The sequence below is a fragment of the Hyaena hyaena genome, unplaced genomic scaffold (assembly GCF_003009895.1).
Source record: "Hyaena hyaena isolate Hyena2069 unplaced genomic scaffold, ASM300989v1 scaffold_399, whole genome shotgun sequence".
In the NCBI taxonomy this organism is placed as follows: Eukaryota; Metazoa; Chordata; class Mammalia; order Carnivora; family Hyaenidae; genus Hyaena; species Hyaena hyaena.
Genome location: NW_024081033.1, coordinates 1,415,687 through 1,440,082, shown reverse-complemented (window position 1 = coordinate 1,440,082; position 24,396 = coordinate 1,415,687). Strand labels below are relative to the sequence as shown.

At 39.7% G+C, this 24,396-nt stretch overlaps 1 protein-coding gene across 1 annotated transcript in view; it reads left to right on the top strand.

Annotated features, from left to right (window-relative positions):
* The window catches only part of PHLPP1 (PH domain and leucine rich repeat protein phosphatase 1), a 209,224-nt gene that overhangs the window by 143,676 nt on the left and 41,152 nt on the right, over positions 1–24,396 (top strand). Inside the window, exons 5-10 of the mRNA XM_039251897.1 lie at positions 9,453–9,599; positions 10,439–10,669; positions 14,657–14,859; positions 16,615–16,675; positions 19,489–19,584; positions 22,930–23,085. Of these exons, the coding sequence (XP_039107828.1) occupies positions 9,453–9,599; positions 10,439–10,669; positions 14,657–14,859; positions 16,615–16,675; positions 19,489–19,584; positions 22,930–23,085 (894 nt within the window). The remainder of the gene's footprint in view (positions 1–9,452; positions 9,600–10,438; positions 10,670–14,656; positions 14,860–16,614; positions 16,676–19,488; positions 19,585–22,929; positions 23,086–24,396) is intronic.

Here is a 24,396-nt window from a genome sequence, read left to right as displayed (position 1 = left end):
GACAAAGTTCACCAACAGTAAAGTTCTACTCTAAAAGAGTCGGAATTTAAAGTCCATGGAAGATAAATTAAGAAGTTGCTGACTGACGTCTCTTGCACTGATTTAACTAATGCTTCTTCAGAGAAAGTGCATTCAGTACACATTTTTTAAAAAGTACTTTGATACTCTTTCCAAGATTTGTACTTCTACAGATAAAAGAGAAGAGTTATTCTGTCAAATGAACTGTTTAATTGAAGCATTTTATGTGTTCCAGATTACAAGGTGGGCTCTTAAGAAGAACAACAAAGCAGGCATTTGATTTTATAAATTCTCTTGGGAAAAAAGAAAGAGATACAAAAAGTAAATGTAACTTGTTTTTACCTAAGCTTTTCTCTTTGGCAATTTTGTTTGAACAGGAATAGGCTTTCTCTTTTTGTTCACTTTGAAATATATTTAAGTTGAATAAATATTGAAGAGGGTGATTTATTTAATAGATGATATTGGCATAATTAGCTACTGGACAAAAAAATGTTAGACCTCTACCAAACATTACATGTAAAAATAAATGTCAGGTCAAATAAAGATCTAAATGTACAAAATAAAATTGGGAAATAGAGGAGAACTATTGTAACACTTTGGGGTGGGGTAAGAAGACCTTCTCAAGCAAGGTGAAAAATATAGACTCCATAAAGGAAAAGATGGCCAAATTTGAGCAAATAAAAATAAAAAATTAGTGAATGGCTAAAGTCATTAACAGAGTTGGGGGGGATGAAGCAGAAGGCTGGGAGTGTCAAGTGCCGTATATGCAGCATATGACACTATGTGTGGCAGTCAGTACTCAGGGACCTCCTGCAGACTGATAGGTTAAAGACAAGTAACCCAACAGAAAAACAGGGAAAGGATATGAATATGTATCTCAAGGAAGATACACTTAACAGAAAGATAAACTTTACCGAGAAATACAAATTGAAGTGACTTGACACCACTTTTTGCGCATCAGATTAGCAACAGGGAAAGGATGCTAACATTAAATGCTAGTGAAGGAAGCGTGGAAGGAAACTCTCTCCAATATGGTTGGTTGGGACTATGCGTTTCTACAGCTGTGTGGTAATTTTACAGTACATATTAAAATTTAAATTTTACCTATTCCTGGACCCATCAGTTATACTTTTAGAAATACAGGTTTACAGTCCCTTACCCAAAATTCTTGAGGCCATTTGTGTTTCAGATTTCAGGTAGTTTCAGATTATTAAAGGTAATGTGGGATATATATTATATATTATGTAAAATTTCCAGCAGGGTTGGGGACTCCATAAGCAGATGCATTGATATTTCTAAAGAGAACACATTCTGATCTGAATATTCACAACAGGTCAGCTTTAGTCACCATGTGAATCCGTGAAAATTTTTTGAATTTTCCAAGCCGATTGGATTTCAGAATTATGGATAAGTCTCTGGGCACCCATAAGTATGCAAAATGAAGGTGCTGGTGCACAAATGGATATGCTGAATTATTCCTAATAGCAAAACAGTAACACAGAAACAAAACCTGGACCTCTCCTAATGTCCAGCAGTGAAGGGATGGGATCAGTTGTGGTGCATTACTCTTTATTATCTACCGTCTCAAAAAGATGATTTGTATACTTGAGAAAACAAGTCATAGAAAAAGTGTGTGTGGTGTTATCCCATTCAAAAAATAGGGAGGGAGGTTATTTCCTATTCACATATGTGTTTTACAAGGAGGAAAAGCTTTAGAAGCATGTATTCCAAACTTGACCCTGCTTATCTCCAGGGGAAGGGGTTTGGAAGGAAGTAGGAGAGACTGTTAATGTGTTCTCTATTTGCTTCTATGGTTCAACTTGTTAAAATGAGCATGTGTTATTCTGGTAATTGAATAAATGGAATCCTCTTACAAGCGCATCTAGTGAGTATTCCAGAGCCCCGCTGGCCTGGCAACTCCCTCCGAGGTCCGGTACTCTGAGCCATTAGGGAGCCTACTTTTCATAATTAATGGAGAGCAGGAGACAAGCCCAGAACGAGGCGTACAACTCCAGCCCTCGAGCAGGCCCTTCATTACTTAATATCGGAGCCTGTTCATTTCCAAAGTGTATTAGCGTGTTCCCCCACAGGGAAAAGACAAGCTAAACATGGACTGTTATCATGAAACGGAAATCCAATCACCAGGGAATCTTTTTCTAATTGACCCACTTGTGGTGAATAATAACTCCAGAAAATAATATTGATTTTTCTCTGTTAGAATCATTGAGTAGTACAAGTATGGTTTCCTCTTCATGAGTGTGGTGTGTGACTCCTACTAGTTAAGCACATTTGGAATATGTTTAAAAACAGGAGTACTTCCGCTGTGCTGTTATTTTATTTTGTGGTCACATTTTCCCAATATATCCTTAGTTCCTGAGAAGAAAATCACTAAAGATTTAGATGGATCTGAAGCTAATTATCATGCCTCCAAATTGTCATCAAGCTGTTTCAGGAGGGGGAGGTGTATAAAAATCGGCAGCATTTGTATTTGTTTATTTTTCTCAACTTGGATATCACAAAACACTTGCTTTTTCTTTCCTGCCCTTGGAAAACATGGCCCCACTTCATTTTGTAAGGAGCACTTGCTCCTTGGGAGCTTTTCGGAGGCCAAAATGAAATAGGCTTATAGAGCTGTGGTCAATCTGTGTTGAAGACCTGCATATCTATCTAGTAAAGGTAGGAAAAATAGATGCATGGATGTGATACTTGTTAACCTTTCAGTTAAAACTAAGTACCCTTCCCTTTAGTAGAGAGAAATAATTTGTTTGAGGGAATAGCTTGGAAGATTATACACCTGGGAATGTTAGTGACTGAGGGAAAAGAATCCTTTCAGGCTGAGTGTAGGCTCTAGAACATCATACTGCTGTCTAGTTAGAGTGGAAGCTGGGTAAGCAGTCAGCGTAGTCCGTCAGGAGCAGCTTCACGATAGGTACTGTCCTCCTGTGCTGTTGGTTAGTTGCGGGGTGAAGCGGAAGACAGAAGGGAAAAATCAGGAACATTTCTATATTAGACCCCGTGAGAGCAAAGCACAGTTTGTGTCTGGATACAGGATCATAGGTTACTGGACTTCTGGTTGTGTGATGTATACACACAAGGAGGTGCAAATGAAAAAAGTATCATCAGGGCGCCTGGGCGGCTCAGTTGGTTAAGCGTCTGACTTTGGCTCAGGTTCGTGGGTTCAAGCCCCATGCCGGGCTCTGTGTTGACAGCTCAGAGCCTGGAGCCTGCTTCAGATCCAGTGTTTCCCTTTCCCTCTGTGCCCCTCTTCTGCTCATGCTCTGTCTCTCTCTGTCTCCAAGATGAATAAACAGTAAAAAAANTGAATAAACAGAAAAAAAAAAAAAAAAAAAAAAAAGAATCATCAATTTGGCAGAGCAGTGGTATCAGCTCCATTCTACTGTCTTCTACGTGTGACCTTCCACAATCTAAAGGCCCCCACCCCTTTATAAAGATTTGTTTGTTTGTTTGTTTATCATAATCTCTACACCCACCGTGGGACTTGAACTCAGCCCCCCGGGATCAAGAGTCACATGCTCTTCCAACTGAGCCAGCCAGGTGCCCCTTGCACCTTGTTATATGGCCCTTTTGGATATCTACTTTGAAATGGATTTCAGTTTTTCTCTGTGAAAAGAATTAGAGCTTTCTGTCTGTGTAGATTATCAAATGTATTTTGTTGATTGTACTTTTCTGTGACACTTAGTATTACCTTGGAACTTTGGGTTAAGTGAGACCTGAGTTCTAAAAGCCCACAGTGCCCATTGCCATTAGCTGAATGTCATATTATAATCCTGTACCTGTAACTTGAAGAATTAATTGAAATTACTCTGTATTAGACTCGGGATAAATGTTAACTTGATTTTTCCCCCTACTTTGAGCTCTATTATAGAACAAATGGACAGGAGTTACAGCTCTTTCCTTAAAGGAGATTGCTTGCTCTGCAGAGTAAAATCAGTCTTTGCGGTTCTTGGGTAGTTTGTGAGCCCTGGGCTGTGCCTCAACTGGTTTCAATGGAGTTGTACGTGGGGTTCAAAATATCCACTGTCCTGCATTGCTGACAATGCCATCCTCAATGGGAGATGTGAGGCCGAAAAAGGAGTGTATTCCATATTCTAGTCTGAGAACGCTTTGACTTGTGACTTAGAATTATTAGTAATTGATATCTATTTATATTAAAGTCTCTAATAAGATGTAATTAAAGAAGAACAGGAGAGATGAGAAGTAGTAGTACTGATGTTGAAAGGCAGTATAATCAGGTTGTAATGTGATACTTACACGGTTTCTCTGAGCCTACTTTATTTGTGCATGTGGAAACAAATGAAGGAAAATGATCTCAGAGGCCCCTGTAGTCTTACTTTAGAAAGCTCAGACATGAAGAAGATACATCCCCTCTAAGTAACTTTGTTTAGCCTCTGCACTGTGTATATATACCATATATACATGTAACAGATGCGTTTAAAAAACAAAACTACAGGTTTCTTGTCCCTTTCGTTTCTAAAACATCAAGAAAAATTCCTTATTCAACCACTATAGCTATTACAATCATCATTAAAGTAATTTTTATTAATCTTAAAAAAATTTTTTCTTTACGTTTATTTTGTGTGTGTGTGTGTGTGTGAGAGAGAGAGAGAGAGAGAGAGAGAGAGAATGAATGAATATAAGCAGGGGAGGGAGAGAGAGAATCCCAAGCAGGCTCCATGCTGTCAGCACAGAGCCCGATGCAGGGCTCGAACTCACGAATCAGAAGATCATGACCTGAGCCGAAACCAAGAGTTGGACACTCAAGCAACTGAGCCACCCAGACACCCCAATTTTTATTAATCTTAAATTTGTGATGTTCTTGGTTCTCTTCTGCATATCTATATTGAACAGCTTTGAGGAAATATCTGTATACCTGCATGAATATAATGTAACTTCATGTTAACGATTAATCTTAAGGTTTAAGAATTATAATCATTTTTAAATGAAATTATTTAAAATATTTTGCCAAATATGTATCTTTCCAAAGCTAGTCCATTTTTTTTTAATTTTTTTGAATCTGGGTCTGTGCACGTTTGATAATTGTGACAGAGCTAAACATCCTAATTTTGTTGGAGACATAGAGATTTTCTAGTCTTTTCTTCCCTAACACTGTGTCACCTTGCTCCCCCTTCTGCATTCTTTTTGAGTGAAGGTAAAGGGAAGAAAGTTCATCCACTCCCCCTTTAGATTTATCTCTTAACTTAAACATTGCCTCTAGGTGTCTCTTCCCTGTTGTAAGACCTGAGAGAAGTAAATTCTGTGTGGACCTTCTTATCTTTCTCTGAAGGGGTTCTTGAATTGGTAGATGCCTGTAGTCTGACTGCCTTCCACGTCTATAAAGAAAAAGTGGAACTCTAAGAAGGGTCAGGGTTAGCGTTTCCAAAACAAATGAATTTTAATGTGTTCAGATCAAGAACTTGAGTTCTCAGAAACAATACATGCTTTGTTTGCTAAACAAGTGTGCTGGACACTGTGTTCTTTTCTGGGAAGAATTGGGGGGATGGGCTGCAGCGAGAGGAGTGTGAGGGATGTAGGGAATGTGATGAGAAGGAAGGAAAGACATTTAAGATATTTATAAATCAGAACTTAAGATGTGTAGGTCTAGGGTTAGAGTATAAATGGAGGCCCCATCCCATGTATGTAAATGTTTACTGTAATCAAGCTAATAAATGGTTATAAAAGATGCTCTCTCCTCCTACCTTAACAGATAGACTGACTTGCAAGCATAGATCCCAGTGGAGAAGCCTCAAACCCCTGGGGGTTCCACACTGGGCACAGCAACATGGGGAGATCGGCCCCAGTGACCCAGACATCTTCTCTTTCAGTCTCTAACTTCACTTCTCACGGTGTGGGGCTGTGGACACGCTGTTCAGGTTTTGTCTACCCCTAGAGCCTACGGGTGAGGGAGAGGGGCCCAGAGAAGGGCCCACATAAGTCCTGACAACAGGTGTGGTGTCATTTGGGTAGAGAATTCTGGAAAACTGCTTACTCTTAGTATGGAGAATATGCTTCTCTGTGAAAATATAATGTGAGCCACAGAAGTATTTTTAAATTTTCTGGTTGCCACATTAGAGAAAGTAAGGAGAAACAATTGAAATCAAACATTTTTAATGTTTTTGTTTATTTTTGAGAGAAAGAGAGACAGAGCTCAAGTGGAGGAGGGGCAGAGAGAGAGGGAGACACAAAATCCCAAGCAGCCTCCAGGCTCTGAGCTGTCAGCACAGAGCCTGACATGGAGCTCAAATTTGTGAACTGTGAGACCATGACCTGAGCTGAAGTTGGACTCTTAATGGTCTGAGCCACCCAGGCTCCCCAAAATTAGTTTTAATATTATTTAATCTAGTATTTCAAAATTACTATCTGTCCTAAAAATTAATGAGTTTACATCCTGTTCTGTGTTGTATATTTATACTTAGAGAACGTCTCCACTTGGACCAGCCATTTCAGGTGCTCACTGGTCACCTACGGCTATTGCTCTGTTATTGGATGTGGAGACTCCTTCTTTGGGGACGGAGGGGTGGGGAGTACGGCGCTGGACCCCTAGGACTGAGGTTGCTTCTCTTTATCATGAGGTCTGGTAGTGTTTTTATCATTGAATTGATGCAAAGAATAATTGCACTTTATATTAAGAGCTGGCACCCACTTTAAAATGTAAATATATATACATAAGACTATGGAGGGTACCTGTTAGGGGTTTTTTATTTTTGTTTCTCTCTTTTTCCATTTAAGCTTGTCAGCTGCCTTCTACTCATTCAACTCACTGCTGCTTTCCTTTGTTGTCAAAAGTGCTGTGGTTCTAGAAAATTCGTTTGTAAGGATGAATGTACTCCCCCACCTCTCCCCCCCATGTTATTGACAAATACTTTTCCAAAGCCTTAAGTACTGGAACTGTAATCGCTTCATCTCCACTTTCTGAAAAGCCTTTGTACTCCATTGTGTTGGATAATGTCTAGTGGGTCTTTTTCCTTCCTAGAAGAACTTTTTTTTTTTTTTAAGGTTCAGTTTAATTGCAGGCATATTTTTAAACTGTGACCAGTTCTACCAAATGAGGAATCATATCTAGAAAGTAGGATACTGTTTTTGTTTGGACTAGAACAGCACTTTCATCTATTTCAGGATAGAGTTGGCAGATTTAGAAGGGGGGAAAAAAGACACCCAGTTAAATTTGAATTTCAGAAAAACAACAACAATTTTTTTTAAGTGTAAGTATATGCCATGAAATATTTGGGGTGTACTTTACACTAAAAAAAGTTGTTATTTCTCTGAAGTTCTTATTTAACTGGGTGTTCTGTATTTTGTCTGGCAATCATATTTTAAGACTCCTTTACCCTCTCAAAAATTGAGGTGTTTTTATTTATCTGGGCTAAGTCTATTGACATTTACAGCATTACAGACTTAAACTGAGAAATATTTTAATATATATTCTTTAGAAAAATAATAAGCCCATTCTTGTTAACATACGTGTTTATTATGAAAAGTAACTATTTTAGAAAACAAAATGTAGAAGAGTGTCATTGTTTTATATTTCTGTAAATCTTTTAATGTCTAGCTTAATAGAAGATCATTGGATTCTCCTTTTCTCCATCCAGTCAGGTACACTGTCACAAAGACTCGTACCATCTAGAAATCTCCACTGGACACTTGGGAGAAAAGGAGAATGGCAAAAGACAAATAGCATCTTAGTATTGTTATGAAGTACTTCTGACTGTGGGAATCTCTTGAAAGGGGCTCAGGGCCCTCTTCCAGGGTCCTCCAGCCGTGCTTTGAGAACTTCTGAACTAAAAACAATAGAACCTGTGATTCTAACTTGTGGAGTGTAGATCATGGATGATTTAATCATAATGGAGGATAAGTTTTTTTTGTTTTTTGTTTTTAATTTGAAATACTATTAGGTCTATATTCCACCATTCAAGAAAACAGCTATTATAAAATAAAAACCAAAGTCATACTTTTAACCAAAGAGCCCCTGTGTCACTTTTCTGTTTAGAATAAACTTCATGTTGGTACCTAAGACAAAGCTTAGTACTTTTTATCATAGAATTCAGCAGGTAGGTCACATGACAATTTCCTTAACATGCTGAGTGGATTGACTTGGATTTATTTTTAAGATGTGTGCGTCTGTTCTAGGCATCGTATGCGCTGCCCCATACTTAGGCTTGGGTGGTTTTACAAATCATTGGCATAATCGCAGTAACTAATCTGATTCTCATCTCAAGTAAAAAAATATAGTGGTTGGCAGTGGACTGATAGATTTAAAACATAGACAAGTAAAATTTAAAAATGAGTTCTTTAATTGCTTGGACAATTGAGAAAATGAAAGCGCCATTAACAAAAATGGATAGGCGAAGAAGTGCTGGTCTGGAAGACAGACAGGGAGTTGAGTTTCCGCTGGAAATGTCTCAGGGTAGCTCAGGAGGCAGGAGATGGCATGTGGCGCGTTAGAGAGGGCTCCTCACAGAGCAGTGAAATGCTTTCCAAGGAAGGCAAGGTAGAGGGAAGAAACAGACAAGAACAGATCTGTGAGCACTATTTACCCTTGGCGGGCGGCCGGGGGGAGGAGATGAAGAAGAATAAAGAAGGAAACTGAGGAGGAAAGATTTGGAGAATTTTGGAAAAGGCCAGGTGAGGAAAATGTCCTGAAAGTGAAATGAGAAGAACTTTTCAAGAAGGGGTGTGTGGTTAGTGGTATCAAGTATTGGACTGAGGATGAAGAATGATAATTTGTTCTTAAGTTTGGAACTATAGAACTAGGTTACATGAGAATATGTAGTTTCGATAAATTAATTTTTTATTTCAGGTTTGTATTTGAGGAGAAGTGCAATGGAAAGATTGTTTACTTGTGTAGGATAACACAACGTCAGAAGGGCTAGAACTGCCTATTCCTTCCCTCTCTCCATCAGCACTTACCGGTGTGTTAACGAAGCCGGCCCAGGGAAAGCCACAAAACTTACTCCAGCAGACCTCACCTCTTCATTTATTCAATCTCATTCTAGACTGACAAGTTTGTTTTTATTTTTATTTTTTTAATGTTTATTTTGAGAGACAGAGCATGTGAGCAGGGGAGGGTAAAGAGAGAGGGAGACACTGAATCTGAAGCAGGCTGCAAGTTGTCAGCACAGAGCCCGAGGTGGGGCTCAGACCCACGAACCGCAAGATCGTGACCTGAGCTGAAGTCGACACTTAACCAACTGAGCCACCCAGGCGCCCCAAGTTTGTTTTTAAATATAATGTTTACATTTTAGGTGAAACGCTGGCCTTAGAGTCTGAAGAGGTGCACTCCAGTTTTTCTGTGCCCTTCACCTCTGAGGGCACATTTCCTCCTCCGTTGAATTAGGTTAGATCATCTGTGCTAAAATTATGTGACATTATGCATCTGTGACATTTGTCTTTTCTTTCCTTTTGTTTCGTTGTGATAGGTTCACCAAGTTGAAGAGTCTTAACCTTTCCAATAATCATTTAGGGGAATTCCCATTAGCCGTCTGCAGTATTCCAACCCTGACTGAGCTGAATGTGTCCTGCAATGCCCTTCGAGTAGTCCCAGCGGCCGTTGGAGTTATGCACAAGTGCGTCCTTTTTTTTTTTTTTTTTTTGGTTTAATCTTTATTTATTTTTGAGAGAGAGACAGAACATGAGCAGGGGAGGAGCAGAAAGAGAGGGAGATACAGAATCCAAAGCAGGCTCCAGGTTCTGAGCTGTCAGCACAGAGCCCCATGCGGGGCTCAAACCTATGAACCACGAGGTCATGACCTGAGCTGAAGTCAAATGCTTAACGGACTGAGCCACACAGGCGCCCCTACCAAGTGCGTACTCTGAGTCCCACTGCACAGTGTCCCTCGGAACCCCCTGGAAGCTGCATCGGGCTGTAGCACTTGGGATTAGCTAACTTGTTAGGTTGGTTGTGTAAGTCTTGGCCCCAAATCCAGAGAGCAGGCTGTTCGGCAGAGTTCATTTATTAGCTTTTACACTCTTTAGAGTCTTGTAAGATATTAAAATATCCTTGTTTAAAACTGAAGATCCCCACAGATGAGCGTGTCTACCCATGGGACGAGGGCTTACTTTCTCTCTTTCTGAGTTCTGTTTAATTTGAAGAATTTAAAATAACAATGAAAGATGGCTATTTGAGCTGATTCACACTGTAGTCACTCATGTTGTTTCCATTTATGCCTATCCCAGCTAGGGAGATTTGGCATATGTTGGTTTTCAATAAAAGATTAAGATGCTTATCTCTGATCTTTTCTCTCTGGTGTATTATTGCCTCAGGCCTCTGCCCTTTTGCATTTTTGCAAAAGATATAGTGCATTTTCTTTTTCTCATAATATGATCTATACTTGTCAAACTCATGTGTTGATAATTAACAAGTAAAATTTGCACATTCTCTTTATAATTCTGTTTTCTTTAATAGCCTACAGACATTTTTGTTGGATGGAAACTTTCTCCAGGCCCTACCTCCTGAGTTGGAGAACATGCATCAGCTTAGTTACCTTGGTCTTTCTTTTAACGAATTCACTGACATTCCAGAGGTTTTGGAGAAACTGACTGCTATGGATAAACTTTGTATGTCTGGAAACTGTATGGAGACCCTTCGGCTACAGGCTTTAAGAAAAATGCCTCACATTAAACATGTGGATCTAAGGTAACTATTTTTAGGAAATCTATCCCATTTATAAGTAGTTGGCTTAGATTTGAGAGCAGGGGGAGCCATTTGGGTGACATTCTTCTACGAACAAACAAGCTGGCTGGTCGCAATTTGTGGTGAATGAAGAGCATCACTGAGAGCAAAGTGGGTGTTTTCTCTCTTTCTCCTTCTTTTCTGTGGCTAGAGACCACTAACATCATTGAGCATCATCTTAAGTTTTTTTCCTTCATTGATTTCCCTAATGTAATATAATGTATTCATTAAATTAAATTTATTCATTTAACTTATTTATTTTAATTTCCCATTTTTCTGCCCAGGTGGCTCTGCCCTTAGTTTATTGTTCTTTACAAAAATATAGAACTCATAATCTCGCGTTAGGCCCAAGTTTGGCCAGAACCCCCACTCTCACCCCTTGCAAGAGCAAGGAACCTGCATTTTGAATCCTGATCATGTGAAACCCCAACTGAAAACCACTAGCACAGTCCTGGCCACATGAAAGGGTCAGTCGACCTTCAGTATGCGAGGATCGGTTTTAGTGTCTAATATACAAGGAACCGGGGCACAAGGAGGAAGCGATTCCAAATTTCCCTTTTTTCAGGAAAAACGAGCCTGTCACGGGACTGGGTTCCTGCAAAGCAGTGTATCAGGCTTAGGGGCTTCATACTAATTTGCCCAATATGATACTTTTTCAGCCAAACAGATTCCTCCATTGTCCAGGGAGTGATGACCACCTCATCACCCTGTTAAATCTCAGGCAAGATATTTAATGTCTCTGTGCAGCTGTGTTCTCATCTCTAAAGTATAGTTAATAACAGAACCTAATTTGTAGGGCTTGGGAAGGAACTGAGTTCTATGCCTCCTCCTCCTAGCATGTCTTCGGTATTGTGATTTTACCTGGTTGAGGACGCTTTTCTCCTCAGGGAACCTGCTCAGCTCTCACTCTTGGCATCTTCATGCCTCCTCACTGGTCAAGGTGGGTCTTCCCTCACCTTCCTCCCCGCTTTCCTCTCTGCTGATAACCCTAGACCCTCACTCAGACCTGTTGACTTTTGTCCGTATAAAGAAGCATCACTTTTGGGTCCTTTTCTTCATTCATACAATCTGGCCTTGGCAACCCGTTTATTCCAGTCCCTCAAAGATCTACTTGCTCTCCCTTTTCCTCAGACTAAAGAAATCAAGCCTGTTGCGCCTGGGGAAGTGTTGGTTAGCAATTTGGGAACCAGTTCTTCATCACAGGAAGACAAAGGGTAATACTTGGTCTGAAGTCGAGAACTTTTTCAAATGTGACAGAGGAGACACTGAACACTTTGTCTTGTTAACTTTCTTTATAAATTGTCAACATTATTTGTCGCTGAGTCACTTAGACTTAGAAAACTTTCAATATTAAGGAATTTAAGCCCTTTTAAATTGAGCCACCTAGATTTCTAGTTCTAACTGGATCTTGTTAGATGAGATCGGTTACAGGATATTTAAATAACGGAAGTAGGAAGTAGACACGGGACCCGCTAAATGTTGACTGATTGTGCCGAAGTAACTGCTTTCCTCCAGGCCTCTCTCTGCTCCTCCCCTGCTCCCTCTTACACGCATTCTCTCTCTCAAAATAAATGAACTTAAAAAAAATGTCTAGCACAGAGCTCATTCACCACAGGTAACCCAACAGCTGCTGTATCCTTGTTGGCCAGTGTTAGCACTTAGTTGGTATCTTAATTGACTAACCCCTCCTTGTAGCCTCTTGCATGCCCTGCTCTCCTGCACTCGTGTGTGGAGCTCTCCTTGTCTCTTCAGTCCAGAGGCCGTTCTGTCCTAACTCGTGCACTGCTTGCTTTGCCCATTTACGTCTGTCCCATTCTGCCTCCCCTTGGGATTCAAATGAGGTGCCTTGTCCTCAACTGCATCTTTTCTGACCATTCTCTGTATTTCATACATCAGTTGTGGCACTTCTCACATACCTGTAGTCTTTGTGTTTTAAAGCATACGACTTTCCTCACTAAAGTACTAAATCTGTTGACAGATCCCTTGTTTTATTCGTCTCTTATTGACACAAAGCCATGAGGCATCATCCTGATCACCGCCAGACCTTTTATTGTTTGCAAACTCGAGGCACATATATTCATTTGACTTTCTCACCTGCCTCATAGGACAAGTAAGGTGTTATCCCCATTATACAGATTAGAATTAGGCTTAACCAGAGTTATTAGGTGACTTGTTCAAGGTCACATACAATGAGCAGCAAGCTGGAACTAGAATATAGTGCCCTTCCACACAAAGTAATTCTCAGTGAATATCTGTGGTGAAATAAATAAAATGGCTCTGTTAGCTGAGGGGATTATCGCGAGGGAATTTTAATCACATCTTGCCTCTTCGAAAGTTCATCCTAAGTAACTATATTATTGTGTGAGCCTGGAAACTTGATATTTGCATCCCAATAAGACTTGGCAATTTAAACTGAACATTTCCGTCCCGTTGTAGATTTTCTTTTGCCTCCTCATTAGACAAACCCTTAAATTATTTTATTGTTAATAGAGTGGAATTACAGGAGGGAGCTCTTTCAGGTGAAGATGATGGTGCCACAATAGGAAAGTTACTTACAGTGTCAATTAGGAAGAACATGGGACGGTTTTTTTCAATTCCTACAGTCTGTTGTATCCAAAATGAGATTTATTTTTAATTCTGTGTACATATTCTAGGAATCTACTGAGCATTTGGAAATAGGCAAATTGCTGGGTTGAGGCCAGTTTTTAAATCTTACAACCTGGAATTAAAAAAAGAAAAGAAGCAAAAAACAAATATCCTGTTGGGGACATTTAAAGAGGCCATATGCTGTGCTTTCAGATGGACAAATCCTAGCCCCATGCTGTCTGTCACTCATCCTTGTGTTTCAGTGACTTTATGGAATTGCTAGTAATAATTCAGTTTTCATCATTTTATTTTTTCAAAGGGCAGAACTTCACAGCCAAGAACCTTTAGCTTCTACCTAAGCTCCAGCCGTTGTGTTAATGCTGTTGCTGCCCAAGTACATTGTCTCAGCACTTTGCTGGCTTTTGTGAGAAGTGCAGGGTTCTTGTTTGTCTGTGAAGGAGTTGGGGGTAGGCTAGCAGACCGGGAATTGAGATTTTCATCTCTTTTTCTCCCTTTTGAAGTGAAGTGTGTCTTCACTGTATTGATTCCTCGTCCCCATTACTGTGCCCTTATCTTCTTGGCAGCCTGTCCGCCACAACGTCAGTCTGTCCGCTGACTGGTTCTCGTGGCTGAGGTCCGGCCGTTTTCCCCTGTGCCTTGTTCTGCCCTAGATCTGTTGGTCCCATTAATTGTCCTTTGTTTTGTAATTTCTCCGTGAATCCTAGATGCCAAATGTCAGTATTTTCTGTGCTTCACTCTTTCAAGCAATATTTTAATGATGGAGATAGTTTTGGTAATCAGTCCTTGGTGTAAGGCAGCCAAAAATCCAGATGTTTGCATTTTTATCTCTGGTGCCTATGTGGCTCCCATTCATTCCCTTCCTCTCCCCCACCCCCCACCACCGATGCCTTTTCCCTTAAATTCTGCTCATCTCCCTGCTCCCATATCCTTTCTCCTTCCTTAAATATTCAGTGTAGTCTTAACGTGCCTAATGGGTTGTTTTAGGTTCTGCTTCTTGTGTTCTTTCAATCAAATTCTGTGGAAATTAATGATTAAGTGGATTTTTTTCCTCTGGCAATGAATTAAGGTAAAATCGATGTGTGTGCTTCTCATCCAGCCTAAGTTGTCCAAAGTGTGCTTCAGAATATATTGCTAAGATTAAGACCTTCATGGAGTTGTAGCTAAAAATAGCCAAAGAATCTAGCCAGTTAAGGAAGTCCAGATGCAGACATTAAAGAAATGATGGAAGACTAGAATATAGTGAGGCTTGCACCGCTTCTCCTCACCTCACCGTATCAGGGTGTGGCCATTTATTTATAGCATTGCAGTTAATTATAGTCTCTGTTTGTGTCCTTTCTCCTCAAGACTGAACATAATTAGGAGGCTAATAGCAGATGAAGTGGACTTTCTCCAGCACGTCACTCAGCTTGATCTGCGAGACAATAAGCTTAGTGATCTTGATGCTATGATTTTCAACAACATTGAAGTTTTGCACTGTGAAAGGAATCAGCTGGTGACATTAAACATCTGTGGCTACTTCCTAAAAGCACTCTATGCCTCTTCTAATGGTATGTAACGTATACCACATCAAAGTTTCTCTTTTGGTTCCAAGAATTTACTCAGCACCCTCATCACTTTGATGTGATGATGCCTTGCTTTGATTTTACTCAGCTCATTTAATAAAATAAGTGTCAAATTTTCCTGAGATAAAAATAATAAAAGCAGAATGCTGGTATGGTATTTAAAGGAATCAGAAGATTTTACAGTTTCCAACTTGTTTTTCTCATCTTGTTTGATTTGGCTTCTCCGCTTGAAGGCCCTTTAATAAACTATTTCTTGGACTACCTTGTTAGGATAGTAAATCTGGAACCATGATTTACTATTGGAGAGTGAGAACAGAAAGGAAGGTCCGTTCTGGACTCGATTCAGGGTCTCAGATTTCATGCTCCACTAACAAAGGAGCTAATCCTAAGAGAGACCTGAATTATATCCCCACAGGGACACCACAAAAGTCTTGCTCATTTAATGAGTTCTCTTCTTCAGAATCTAGAAACCATGACATTTCTAAAAAAGAAAAGATCACATGGACATGTGTTTGCAATGGGAGGAATTTGATTCCCTGCAATCAGAAAACCGAGTGAAAACTAGTATTTAGTACTCTAAGTTGAACGGTGTTAAGCACCTCGTCTCTGCATCGTGTCCTGCAGGAGTTCTGAAGGATAGGAGATTCTGTTTTCAAAACGAGTTAATTATTGTCATCTCACTGGAAAAACCAGCTAAACCTCAAATGGCGATAGGTCTCTGTCACTGAATGGTTATAGGATTTGGAGAGCCAGGAGGCACAAAGTGAGTGTGGGAGAGGAAAGAATCTGAATGTGGTCTGTTTGGCAGATGGGAGAAGACAGGGAATCCTGAACTCCTAGGTGCCTGCTAGAAAATGGGAAGAAGTAATTACGGGATGCATGGCTTTGAAGCTAGTGCAGTAACTAAGCTATAGAGAACCCGTGGAGACGCTTAAGTGGAGGGACATGTGATGGAAAGGATGCTGTAAGACTGTTCCCATTAGAGTAGAGTACAGAGTGGAGTCCTCACCACCCCGCTGATCCCCATCAGTGGACTGGTTTTCCTGGGAGCAGATGGGAACTTGCAGTCAAGACTACAGATGTTGATTTGAGACTCATCTGTTTAGAGGTGTATCTGCAACTGTGGAAGTAAGGTAACTGGGAGAGAGAAGGGAGCCGGCACCAACAGCACACTTACAAAGCCCTCACAGCTGGTGTCAGGTGCTGAGCTTGTGAACTGCAGGGTAAGTGTTTGGAGAAGCAGAAGGACATCTAGAAACTACTCTGTCTAAGAAACAAAGCCCTAGGCAGATTGCTGGTATCACATTTCATACAGTTTTGAGGAAGGGTTTTCAGATTTGAGTAGAGGAGATCATTTGTGACCCTTAAGAGCGCTGTTTCAGTACAGTGAAAAAGGCAGAAGCCAGACGCATGTGGTTTTCTGGAAGGAAATCTAAATGTTAAAAGTTAATCTTCCAGGTAAACATTCAGCATGCATAACAAGAGGAGAACCACAGTGAGTGGTTAGGGAAAAGGTAGGAAAATAGAATGAGTGGTTTATTTCAGTCTCTGAATAAGATCTTGTGATTAAATTGGAAGTTCTCTGTACTTTCCTGTAGTTTCCAAGTTTAACAAATGGATGTATTGTGCTTCCTAATGTAAACAATGGAGAATAAAGCGCAGTAATGATGTTCTGTATACAAAAAGAGTCTCTGTGTGACTTGAATGGTAATGTCTTTGTGTTTTCTTCCTGTCTCCTAGAACTTGTACAACTGGATGTTTACCCAGTTCCAAATTATCTGTCCTACATGGACGTTTCAAGGTAAGAAGCCAAGTCCTAGAGCACTCTAGAGTCTGCTTGAAAGCTCTTTAGATGATCCTGTCTGAGCTTATGCCTAAAAATGTTTTATATATTTTTACTGTAAATATTACAAATTAAATTCAATAGTTTTTACTTATCCTCTGAAAAATGTATTTAAATATCTGTCAGTTAAAATACTATTTGTCTACTAAACTTAAAAGAATTAAGGTATTATATCCCTGTGGACCAAATTTGACCACCATGTTTGGGCCTGAAAGATTAGTGAGTTGAGGGTTTATGGCTGGAAGTTCTAGATGTTCCTTAATTATATTGACCATATCTTCTGTCTTTCTCTGAAATGATGTTAATTTCATTAAAAAAACATATTGTGCTATATCTCTTTAATTTTTTTCCTTCCCTCTGTTATTCTGTACCCACATCTTCTTGCTAAGAACCCTTAGAAAGTAGCAACTAAGCCTACCTAGGTAGGATTTCCATCCAGCCTACTTAGTTATTAGCTCATTTGCAAACAGGCAGACCATCTCACCTTTTATAGAAAATCACTACTGCAATGTGTCATATTTACTCCAGTTCTCACAAATATTATAGTAGACTTTTTCCAGAAGGCATAAAACATGTATTTATACAAATTAGACTTTAAGAATTAACACACTAAAACTGAAATTTACTTTTAACTTAACTCCAAAGGAAATATCCAAAATTTTCTGAATAGAGGGGCCTGGGTGGTTCATTCAGTTAAGCATCCGACTTCAGCTCAGGTCATGATCTTATGGTCTGTGAGTTCAAGCCCTGTGTTGGGCTCTGTGCTGACAGCTCAGAGCCTGGAGCCTACTTTGTATTCTGTGTCTCCTCTCTCTGCCCCTGCCCTGCTCATAGTCTGTGTCTGTCTGTCCCTCAAAAATAAACAAACATTAAAAAAAAGAAAGAAGCAAAATTTTCTGAATAGCCATGGTACATGGGGGTTGGTGGCCCACTCAACAACCGTTAATTCATTTTAGTGTATAAAATCCAATATAATTGCCATGTAATTGGTCAGGTGCAGAATTTGCCTTTCGTCATGAAAACACACAAACCTAGTTATTGTAATAAGGTTCTCAGTTACGTAAGAAAGTGTCAGAATTATTACAATTAAAATTTTATCATAAATTTGTAATATAAAATACTTTATGAGTAGTGCTACATGCATTTTCTACTAAATTCATGTCAGTTTAGTTTTAAAACCTTTTAGTCAGATCATTACTTGATTAAAATATTATTTTTTCTATCAATCTTGAACACTGCATTATCTTCAACCTTTGAATAAGAATGGTACTGGAGTGCAGTTTGCATACATGAATATATATAAATACCTTGAACAGATGTATTGTAAGACAGTCGGCCATAGAGTAAATCTGTTTACCTTTTGTTTACAGGATGTAATTAGCAAATGGTTCCCATTAAAACCCCTAAGTGAGACTTAACTGGAAACTCTGTCTTTTGCTTTTCCCTGAATTCTGCCACTTACATGCTATTCATCTTGCTTTTTGACTCTCATGTCCCGAATCTTCACTGTAACATGTCTGCCTCATTCGCCCTCCCAACTATAGGACTTTCTCTTAGAAGACCGGATTCCCCTGACATAGCTCTGAGAGTTTCACCTCCTCCTCCTTTGTATCTATGTCAGGTGCAGGAACTGGGCTGTTCTCCATCCTGGTGTTTACTAAGTCCCCAGTTCAAAGTTCCCAGTTATGTTTATAGCTTCTCTGAGTTTTATTGCTGTATAACCAGGTTCTTTACTGTGACAGGGGCTTTCACTCTCCTATCTTAGAAAGATGTTTTAGGGGTTCACTACAATAAAATTTAAAAATTGTGTCAATCTTCTGGCCTTCAAAGCCAGAACTGTGTGTACCTATACAGACACTGAGCAAAAAATAATGCCACCTTTTCTGTGTTTTAATTGAAAAGGTAGTATTCCAGCAAAATTAAAGAGCATGATGTTTAAGTCATACACAAGGCCAACACCACCTTTAATATCACAACTGTTTTCACTTTTGCTCTAATACAGTCCCGTCCCAAGCATCGTATTTTCATGGACTTGTTCATCTGCTCATATGTACATATAGCATTTTCCATTCTTTATGCCTGGTCATTTCACATATTTAAAAAAAAAGGCTAATCATCCATTACTAGGGAGGTACTCATTGTAGTAGATTTGTCTAAGAAGTGATCAGTTCATTTAATAATAAAGCCAGCATTAGTTCACTCGTTTCTGGTAATTATGGTTCCCATTAAATGCCTCAGTTAATGTTTTTAAGTAATAATTCTGAGTCTTAAGAGTCATTGTACCTTTTCACTGCTGTCATTCCTTTCCTTTTATCTGTGATCTAATGATGCCTACGAGTGTAGGGAAGCATTTTAAAAATGTTAAGGGTAAAAAAGTAATTGGAAAATAAAACTATTTTATGCCATTTGACTTAACTGAAAGGATGTGTATGTTTGCTTGTTCATTTGTTTCTTCCAGTAGAAAACATCTTCTCACTAAACTTGCCTGGGCTTACAGGCTTTTTAGGATAACAATTCTGAAACACACACCTTTTTTTTTTTCTTAAGACTTTAGAAATGTTGTAGCTATGTCCTTTAGTACTTCTTCTTTACTATTCTTTGTCATACTTCATTTGTGAATCTAGAGTGAATATACATATCCTTGTGATTAATAGTCACTATACTTTTAGTATGTCATTTGAAGTTTTATTTATTCTAGGTAACTAGAGTTTCAAACCATATTTTTGGCCAAATTCCAATCAAAAGAAAAAAATGTGTATTCTTATATTTAGGAACTGCTTAGAAAACGTGCCTGAGTGGGTATGCGAAAGCCGAAAGCTGGAGGTTTTGGATATTAGCCACAATCAAATATGCGAACTTCCTGCACGGTGAGTATTACAGATCAAGTGAGAGGATCTCAAATTAGATGAGCAGTGTTTAAATAATTTAGCTTGTTATTATGAACTCCTAAAAGAATTTGTTTCAAACCTTATTTTTAGTATCTTTTACCTCCTGTAGTCTTCGAGTCAGAAACTTTCTTCATGCAGTGGACAGTGGGGCGAGAGTTCGTCAGCCAGGCTTTCCAGAGCCGCACCGTGCCGAGCCTAGGGGGCATTGTTCAACAAGTAGGGTTGAGAACTCTGCCAACAATACGATGGCTTCGCCTCTGTAATCTCAGTTTTTCAGAATCTTCCACTTCTGTCTCTTGACTTGGCATGTCTGCCTTCCCCACAAATAATTTTTGGTTTTCCTCATACCTAACCTTGGAAAAAAAGATTCTTAGATCACTCGACCTGGAAAGAGCAAACTAGATTCTGTTTTTCTTGGTATGAAATTGGGAGTAAAGGTCCAAGGACTTTTCTTCCCTTCTCTTTTCTCTGAATATAAATTACGTAAATTTTAATGGCAAGATTTGTAAGACGGCCATGCGATCATGTCTAGCATCCATGGTTACAAATACCTTCAGGTTAACTAATTCTAGAAGACAATAGTATTGACTGTTAGTGACTAGGTGTGCAATTAATAACAAAAGGTAGGCTATTCCAGTGTTATCCTATAAAATTTTCTGTGATGGTAGAAATGCTGTTTATCTTTTATATGAGCATGTATCTGTGCTGTCCACTGTGGTATCCATGAGTTACATGTCACCACTGAGACTCAGAGTGTGGCTTGTCCGAATGGAAAATTGCTCACGTATAGAATACACACAAGATGCAAAATATCTCAATAATACTGTATATTAGTTACATGTCAAAATAATATTTTGGATATATTGAGTCAAATAAAATGTAAGAATGAATTTATCTGTTTCTTTTCACTTTTTTTAATGTCGCTACTAGAACATTTTAAATGATGTTTGTGGCTTGCATTAGATTTCTTGTTGGTTAACGCTGTTAGAATGTAGATCTCATAAAAGGAATCTGGGTTACATTTCAGTCCCTGGAAAGCTCAGTTAATTTTACTTTGTTCCTTGGCCATATGCTGTACCTCAAATTTCAGTTCTATTTGAAAATGCTTTCTGCTTTAGAGTTTTGTGTTTTCTGAGCATGTAGGTGACCCTGTGTGGCCCATCACCATCATCAAGGGGACTTTGGTGATGTGCCTTGGGGACAGCAGTGTGAGAGACAGGGACCCTTTCAGAAGACAAACAACAGTAATCATAATAGGCCACTACTCATGGGGGGAAAATTTGTTGGAAAAATCTTGCAATGTTACCTTTCTTCTATTTTCTCTGTTCTCTTCCCCACTTCGACATGCCCAATCCAACAGACAGCACATTGGCATCTAAGGCCTCTGTTTCCCACTAGGCTCCAACAAAGACATTCTGTGCACAAACCCAACAATTAAACAAACAAGATAACTGATATTTTATCCAGTTTTCTGCAGAGTTAATTCATCTTTGATTGAATCTGCATTAGTCATGCTTTTTGGAGATCTAAACGGATACTTACTCAAAACAAATTCTAAATGCCCTATTGTCAAGGAATTAAACAACGTGTGTGTGTGTGTGTGTGTGTGTGTGTTTGTGTGTGTAATATGTAGGACAAAAAATACATGGTTTTCGTATTTGTGGTGTTTACTTGCACACTTTCTGTCAGCTCTGTCACTGATCTAATATTCAGGCAAGACAGCAATTCATTAGACGTTAATTTGATATTCAAGCTTTGTTTATGTAAGTCTTGTATGTGAAGGACTTCACAAGACAAATTAATATTTAAAAGTGGACATGTATTAAAAGGAAAACAGTGCTTAGACAATATCCAAAAGAATTTAGCTAAGTCCAGTAATTAGCAGATAAGACTTGTACTGTAGTTATAAAATCTACTTTTTTATCTGGAAAAATCAACATAAAGATTTTCTCATCTGTCTTTCAGGCATTCATTTATTTAAGGGTAAAGTGTGTGTGTGTGTGTGTGTGTGTGTGTGTGTGTGTGTGTATAATAAATAATACATCTACCCTGGGAATCCTGAGCTGTACCCGAGGCCCAGAGAGACTGTAAGATTGGTGAACCAAGTCCTGAATTATTGGTGTGAGGCGAACGGCAGGGACTGCCCCCTGTGAGAGCTGTGACTGGCCATCCCGGCTACCCTTGCGTGTTACACTGGTAGCTAAACCTTCAAAGTCAGGCGTGTCAGATACCTTTCCTGGCAGCCTGTGCTATCACGGCCTTGAGACAGGTTGATTGCGTCTGTGTGAGCAAAGGATGTAGCTTTGATATTCAAAGTGAAAAAAGTTACACCGTAACGTGGAGTGGTTTTAACAGCTCTGGCCGTCCGTCAATGAGGTCAGAGTGCTGGAAGATGAGGCAGCCTCGCTCCTTGACAGCAGTGCAAATGAATTCTCACTCCAGATGCTCCCGATGCAAATTATAACTTCACTTTTTCACAGGGACCTCCCTCCCTAGCCCCCGCTCCTTCTGTGTTTGACCCCAGGGCCCATTTTGTTCTCTACAACTGGTGAAGAAGTCTGAACTGGTCATAAAACGGATTTATACTTGATTTAAAAGTATTCAGCCTTTGTTTCTATTTTGATAACCCATGGAAGAAACACAGCCAAGGTTCCAAACAGCTCTCTGAGATTCAAGAGAAAATAGTGGATTGAGTGTATTTTCTTCTCTTTAGGAGAGGGGTCTCTGTTTGGCCTAGGATTAAACCAGAGAGAAGGGATTGAAGAAAAGGAGAAATAATTGTAATTGTGAAATGGGAGTGAGGAAAAATGTAACATTTTATCCATTGGCCTTTATAAAAGTTTAATTGGATCAAAGAATTCCTTATCTAATGTGGATCCTATAGTTAAAATTGATTGACTATATTTATTCAGAATCTGTTGTGGGTAAAACACCCGTGTTCCAGGCGATACGAGCCCTACCTTGGGAAGCCTCCAGCCTTTTAAAGCTCACCTTGTGAGTCTAACAAGGGTAGACTGTTCTCTTCAGTGTCTCCTATGAAACTTGCTTTTTCTCTTTCTCTAAGTAGAGCTGCTTTGTTAAATATTCCTGCTCATAGGTTTTCTCATTTATTTACTTACTTATTTATCTATGCAGTATGTAAAGCACTGAAGTATAAGAGCTCTAAGTTTGAGCTTATGTTCATATGAATCTGCAGGTGCTCTGAATGAATCTATGTTTCTTCAGAGAGCTCGTTTTAAGTCTTTGACTCCTGTTCCTTTTTTATTCTTTATCCCAAATCAGCTCTATTTAAGTTGCCTTCTGTCTGTGTCCCCCTTTGCGCAGCTTATTTTGTAGCGGCGGTCTCCGGAAGCTGCTGGCAGGACACAACGAGCTGGCGAGGCTCCCCGAGAGGCTGGAGAGGACCTCGGTGGAGGTCCTGGACGTACAGCACAACCAGCTCCTGGAGCTGCCGCCGAACCTTCTGATGAAGGCCGACAGGTAACGAACGCAGCCTTGTGGTCCTCGGTGTTCACGGGAGTCGTGGACGCCCTCTCGTCGGCAGGCCTGTCTTACGCAGCGGGAGACCGCTTGTGTGGGGTTCCCGCACCCCCGTCTGAGATTTACAAAGGCTGTGGCTTTGCCAGCCGCTTCTCCATTTAGTAGGATGTGGGGTCAGGACAAGAACTGTAGGTTCTTCATTCATTTGACTGCTTTCTGGAGAGAAGAGCGTGGAGTCATGCACATGCACGTGTCGGGGGTGTAGCTGTAACACAGGAGGCGTCTGCCACTGGCTTGACGTGTGCGCAGTCTTAGCGGAATTACCTTAGGGTCCTCTCTTGCTTTCACGTATGTGTGACTGAGTGACGGGCATCATTCTCCTTGGGTTTGCTTGGTTCCTGTTGTTGTTTTCTAACCAGCTGTTCTTACCTTTACCACGGTTTTCTCCTTGCATTTATATTATGTCCTTTCGAACAGACATTTTCTAGGCAGCTCCTTTCACTAAGTAGTTAAAGAAATTGTTTTGATTGAGGAGGGGGCTCACGTTCAGTGAGAGTGGCCACGTGCAGCCTTTCCCTGCAGACAGCTCTCAGTTACCTGGGTGTTAACTTACTTTGGAACCTCTTGTTTGCCTCAGAGCCCTTGTGCATTGTTCTGAAATGCTCCTAGCCTGACGGCCTGCATCACTGTGACCTCTGCTAATGTTTATTTTTATGAGTGACCATAACTTTAGAGATGATACGAAGGATTGAACTTTTAGTAGACCTCATGAGAAAGACAAAAAAGTTGAGTTTCATTTTGTGTTCTTTTGAAGAAGAAAATAATGATGGGTCTTTTTGCCTTAAAATAAACATTGGAGATATGTTTCCACATGTGAGATTTTTCACGGGCAATAAGAACTCTCTTTCCCCTAAAGTGACTTGTATACCTGACCGTGTGTACGAGCTCCCTGTGCTTATTCCTGTCAGTACTCATCACACACTGTGTTATAATTTCTTGTTTCCTTGCCTGTCCCCACTATTAGGTTATGAATGCTGTGTCCAGTGATCATGTCTTAATTACAGTGTTAGCATCTTGCAGCGTGTCTGGAATAAAACAGGGTGCTGAACAAATATTCATTTAATGAACAAAAGAAAATTTAAGGAATTTTAAGTACTACTTTCACCTGTGGATTTTCAATTTTCTTCTCTCCATGTCCTTTAAAAAAAAAAAACCAACTTTTAAAAAAAAATGTTTACTTTTTTTGAGAGAGAGGGAGAGAGATAGTGCAAGCAGGGGAGGGTCAGAGAGAGGGAGACACAGAATCTGAAG